At 48.2% G+C, this 6,118-nt stretch overlaps 1 protein-coding gene across 1 annotated transcript in view; it reads right to left on the reverse strand.

Moving 5' to 3' along the window:
- Positions 1-406: 406 nt before the first annotated feature.
- adgrl2a (adhesion G protein-coupled receptor L2a) overlaps positions 407-6,118 on the reverse strand; it is a gene marked incomplete at its 5' end in the record, with an annotated part of 126,961 nt that continues 121,249 nt past the window's right edge. Inside the window, one exon of the mRNA XM_083648255.1 lies at positions 407-2,570. Coding sequence (XP_083504381.1) covers positions 1,639-2,570 — 932 coding nt within the window. The 3' untranslated portion in view covers positions 407-1,638. The remainder of the gene's footprint in view (positions 2,571-6,118) is intronic.

Consider the following 6,118-nt stretch of genomic DNA (forward strand, 5'->3'; position numbering starts at 1 on the left):
AGTTTCTCATCTTTGAATCACATGGAAAGATTTGGCTTCTCTAACACATACGGTGAAATGAGCTCAATCTACTCAGCACTGATTGAAGAAAAAAAGCGAAACAAAAAAGGCAAATAAATCCTCTAGAAAACAAATTCATCAATTTACCTTCCAAGGTGCTTGGGACTTACTTATAACCTGAGTCAAAAGTGTCTTTTGTCCATAGCAAAATAATCAAACCTATTTTCTCAAATAGTACCAAAAACACAAACCATTAAAAAAGCAACTGGCATTTGACAAAAAAATCTCACATTTATTTTATTTGTTAAACAAGTGTTGAACTTTACATCAGTCTTTAGTGATGAGCCCCTTAACATGTTTACATAAAAACATGAGCTACAGTACAGCATGTATACCAGTGCTGGAAAATATTCACACATTTCCCATTCTTTTTTTTTTTGGAAAGATTTCAATAAATAAATTGTCCAAACCCAGGCGGAAGAACTACATTTATGACTAGAAACTTTATTGTCAAAAGTTGGTTTTGTTTAATTTGCGCTTGCCCATGACTCTGCCATAACAGTTGAAAAGAACTATTTCATTCAGAGTTACACAAAAAACTGTGCAACGCATAAATGTCTGGGTTTCTGTATCCCAATTCTACTTAAGTAATGTCACTTTGGCAAAATCAAATAAACACATTTCAATGGGCAATATCAGTGGAACTTATTAACCAAAAACACTGTTGACAAGTGGAGAAAGTGAGTATGCATCTTGTCTTGTTTCAGCCTTTACGTCCAAACATACTACCATCAAGTGTTGGAACCATAAACACATTGTATAACATATGTGCAACTTTGACACAATAGTCTCTCAAACGTTAAAACTTTTCAATTAAAAGGTTTCTTCATATTTATGTTTTCCCATGAATTGTTATTTTACACTAGCAATACAACAAAATATATATTTGAGCCATTTTCCTTGACAACAGTTCAATGTACAATTGAGAAAATATAAGGCCAGGGGCTTGATTGCTAGTGGTTATACAGTCCAAACTTCACGGTGATGGGGAGTGACTCTGGGCAACCGGGACCTTATATTCCTATTATAACAATCTGATCAGGAATTTGACAAACAAACGTAGTCCATATCCCGGTCCAAGGGTGTCATTTTGTATACAATACAAAACAGGCTTCGACGAGGATGTTGGGGAGTGTATGTACAACCTTCTGACTGGTAAACTGCTGATTTCATGTAGCCATTAATATTTTTTTTGTTTTATTTATTTATTTGTACCTTAACTTTTTCTCAATAATTCAACAGCAGCAGCACATTTAAATACATAGTTGGCTTGTCTCTTAAAATTGAAATTTGACTCTGCATTTTATGTACAGTCTCTTTAAAACTTTGCACTGCCATTGCTGTGCGCCAAGTCTCTTGGTCTGCAGGAAAGGTAGGAAGAGTGGTGTGTTTTGGGGGAAACTGGCAGGATGAGGATGGGGTAGAGGAGGTGTGGAGTTGGCTAGCGTGTATGATGGGGCGTCTAGGCTCTCTTTAAAAAGAAAATAAATGCCTCCCTGGCATCTCAGTGTGTCCTCCAAGAGGTCAGGACTGCAAAAAAGGAGAGAGAAGAGGAAGTTTGGGTTTGATAAATACATTTTAAAGGCTTGTCACTAACTGCATCTGCCCTTCCCGTACATCTCCTTCAGGGATACAGCCCTCCTTGGTGATAGGAATAATGTACCCATCGCTGTTCCCTCGGCTGATCTGGTAATAGGCTTGGAGCTGGTGGCCAGCCCCTAAGTTAGGCATGCTCTTGTAGTAAACGTCCTCATTCTCGCTCCGGTTGGACGGGGACTGGAGGTCCTCCGCCACGTCGGGGCTGCTCTCGGGGTATGGAGAGTCCCTCAAGTTAGGCATACTAGTGTACAAGGAGTCTCTGTTGGGGGACTGCAGGCTTGTGTCGTCGGAGGGGTCGGTGGCCGTCAGCTGGCTGACGAAGCTCTCCTGCACTCCCCCGTCGGTCCTCACCTTCTTCTGGGGCGCGTACAGAAGCGAGTGAGTCCGCTGGGGGATGAGCGGAGCCTCCAGCTCCCTCTGGTGGTGCAGCGAGAGGCCCGCCGGGTCGTGGCCCATGCGCACCAGAGACGAGGCCACATCGGCTACGATGGCGTCGTCTTCGCTGCTGCTGCCCCCCACCACCGTCACCTTAGGGGGAGCCCGCTCCGTATGGGGGTGACGGTGGTACTGCTGCGGCTGGTGCGGCTGATGGTGTAAACCGGGCTGTTGGTGCGGCTGATGGTGTAAACTGGGCTGTTGGTGCGGCTGTGGGTGGAGAGGCTGTTGGTGGAGTGGCTGTTGGTGGAGAGGCTGTTGGTGGCTCTTGTTGCAGGCCCGCAGGTTGTTGTGCACCAGCTCGGAGATGATCATTTTCTCGAAGGCAGCATCGTCCAGACTGAGGCCGCAGTCCACCACCTGCACACTGTTGCCAAAGTCCCCGTTGCGGAGCGAGTAGCTATTGTTAAAGTTACCATTTAGCGGTAGTGTATCCATTGCACTTGTATCCCTCACCGCATTGTTCAGTGAGTGCCCTAGGAAGAGAGGAACATGTTGAGGGGGTTTAACATTACTCGCCATCAAAACAACCATGTCAAAAAAAGGAAGGAAAAAAATCAGTTTAATGCTGTTTAGGATGCAGTTTCAACACAAAAAACTCAAGTCAAATAAAGCCATGCCGCTACTGTAGTTAGGCACAATCGTTAGAGAACATACAATATATGCATGCAGTATATGCAATCAGAAAATCATTTTACTTTCTCGTTTATGGGAATAAACATGTTACTTTCCCTGTTAAAGCGTCGGTCGACATAAGTTGAACATTGTGCATTTAACTCTGTCACGGCAGTGACAAAGCAATGAAAGTGATCCCAAACAACATTAAGAAACAAACGGAGACGGTAATGACCATCACAATACACACAGCAAAAGTATGGTCACAGGTATGTAGCCACAGACGGGCAAGCTACAACATATACTGACAGAGTTTCTAGCAAGTAATGGCTTTGATGTGTTGAGGGAAAGCAAAGGACAGCGATGGGAAAAGATGACAGACAGAAAGGGAGAGATGAGACAGCCATCTTGGTTCTCACTACACGGGGAGGGGGCCCACATCACCACACACAGCAGGTGGAAAGACTCACTTTGGACTCACATTCTGCCCTCTGATCAGTGTAAGAGCTGGTCTAAGAGCAGCTGATGTACAAAAGAAAGTAAAATGATTTATTGTAACAAGATGAAAAATAATCACTCAACAAAAAGTAAAGTAAAACTCTGCAACTTAGTAAGAGCAAGGGTTCAGCAAATTAAATCAACAAGCATTAAAGAGCTTTTTTTCTCCTTGGAATTCAATGCCGACAGCGAGTTCTTTTGGGTGTGTTTTGTTTGTCAGGAGGAGGGGGGGATTAGACTTTAGAGCTATAGGGACTTTAGCTGAGCGGTGGGGTGGGGGGGTATAGTCGTGGTTACGTCGCTACACTTCTCGTTCCATTAGTTGGCAGCTCGTGTACCCAAAGCTGGCACAGAGGTCAGCGCTCGCCCGCAGCCGCACGTTTGGCATCCGTCACAGTGACAGTTCCCAGAGAGACCCCCGGTCACCAGCATGAACAGCTCCACAATAACACTGCCGCTGCTACAGGTCAACACGCAGTCATGTTAGGAATGTCTCCAAGCATGGGGGTCATGGAAAGCAGCCAGCCAAAAGAATAAATATTAGTTGTGTGCTATGATTGAGGGTGAGGAAGGGAAAAAACGGTGCATCGGCATAACGCATGCAAATGTGACACGGTCTGCTGAGATGGGTAACAAGTAGGCAACCGTGAAATCACACAAATCAAGATAAGAGTTTTTTTTGGGGGGGGTGGGGGGAATAATAATAATAATAATAGTTTTCACTTTTTTTTCTTTCCTACAGTATTACGCAAGTTTAGATGTTGAAGAACACACTCAGTATAACAAACAACAGTTTTAGGATACTCATTTGTTAGAGTAGCAAACCAAGCTTGTTCACCAACTTTCAGGGCGATTTTCTCTGAATGTTGCTTTTAGGAGTACGAACGTTCAAATAAGCAGATCTTCTTAAACTATTTTCCGCTTTCAATGTATAACACACCATTTGAAAGCTTACAATCGGCACTTTCATAATCTGTAAAAAACTGAAAAATGACCTTGGCCTACTTGTTACCGAAAACACCAGACCCTGTCACAAATGTAAAAAAGAAAATAAAAGAAAACTTAAGATGAAGATTAATGGGGATTTCAAGGCGGCGCATGCTGGTGTCCAGATAAGAGGGGCGAGTGTGATGTGCCGACAGACTGGAGATGTGTGAGAACAGTGCAGACATCGGGGCGAGTGGGGAGAACAGTGCAGACATCACAGGGCGAGTGGGTAGAACAGTGCAGACATCACAGGGCGAGTGGGGAGAACAGTGCAGATATCACAGGGCGAGTGGGGAGAACAATGCAGACATCACAGGGTGAGTGGGGAGAACAGTGCAGACATCACAGGGCGAGTGGGGAGAACAGTGCAGACATCACAGGGCGAGTGGGGAGAACAGTGCAGACATCACAGGGCGAGTGGGGAGAACAGTGCAGACATCACAGGGCGAGTGGGGAGAACAGTGCAGACATCACAGGGCGAGTGGGGAGAACAGTGCAGACATCACAGGGCGAGTGGGGAGAACAATGCAGACATCACAGGGCGAGTGGGGAGAACAGTGCAGACATCACAGGGCGAGGGGGGAGAAAAGTTCAGACATCACAGGGCGAGTGGGGAGAACAGTGCAGACACACAGGGCGAGTGGGGAGAACAGTGCAGACATCACAGGGCGAGTGGGGATAACAGTGCAGACATCACAGGGCAAGTGGGGAGAACAGTGCAGACATCACAGGGCGAGTGGGGAGAACAGTGCAGACGTCACGGGGCGAGTGGGGAGAACAGTGCAGACATCACAGGGCGAGTGGGGAGAACAGTTCAGACATCACAGGGCGAGTGGGGAGAACAGTGCAGACATCACGGGGCGAGTGGGGAAAACAGTGCAGACATCACGGGGCGAGTGAGGAGAACAGTGCAGACATCACGGGGCGAGTGGGGAGAACAGTGCAGACATCACAGGGCGAGTGGGGAGAACAGTGCAGACATCACGGGGCGAGTGGGGAGAACAGTGCAGACATCACAGGGCGAGTGGGGAGAACAGTTCAGACATCACAGGGCGAGTGAGGAGAACAGTGCAGACGTCACAGGGCGAGTGGGGAGAACAGTGCAGACATCACAGGGCGAGTGGGGAGAACAGTGCAGACATCACGGGGCGAGTGGGGAGAACAGTGCAGACATCACGGGGCGAGTGGGGAGAACAGTGCAGACATCACAGGGCGAGTGTGGAGAACAGTGCAGACATCACGGGCGAGTGGGGAGAACAGTGCAGACATCACAGGGCGAGTGTGGAGAACAGTGCAGACATCACGGGCGAGTGGGGAGAACAGTACAGACATCACGGGGCGAGTGGGGAGAACAGTGCAGACATCACAGGGCGAGTGGGGAGAACAGTGCAGACATCACGGGGCGAGTGGGGAGAACAGTGCAGACATCACAGGGCGAGTGGGGAGAACAGTGCAGACGTCACGGGGCGAGTGGGGAGAACAGTGCAGACGTCACGGGGCGAGTGGGGAGAACAGTGCAGACATCACAGAGCGAGTGGTGAGAACAGTGCAGACATCACAGGGCGAGTGGGGAGAACAGTGCAGACATCACAGGGCGAGTGTGGAGAACAGTGCAGACATCACAGGGCGAGTGTGGAGAACAGTGCAGACATCACAGGGCGAGTGGGGAGAACAGTGCAGACATCACAGGGCGAGTGGGGAGAACAGTGCAGACATCACAGGGCGAGTGGGGAGAACAGTGCAGACATCACAGGGCGAGTGAGGAGAACAGTGCAGACATCACGGGGCGAGTGGGGAGAACAGTGCAGACGTCACGGGGCGAGTGGGGAGAACAGTGCAGACATCACAGGGCGAGTGGTGAGAACAGTGCAGACATCACAGGGCGAGTGGGGAGAACAGTGCAGACATCACAGGGCGAGTGGGG

This window comes from Poromitra crassiceps, assembly GCF_964638095.1.
Source record: "Poromitra crassiceps genome assembly, chromosome: 12".
NCBI classification, from domain to species: domain Eukaryota; kingdom Metazoa; phylum Chordata; class Actinopteri; order Beryciformes; family Melamphaidae; genus Poromitra; species Poromitra crassiceps.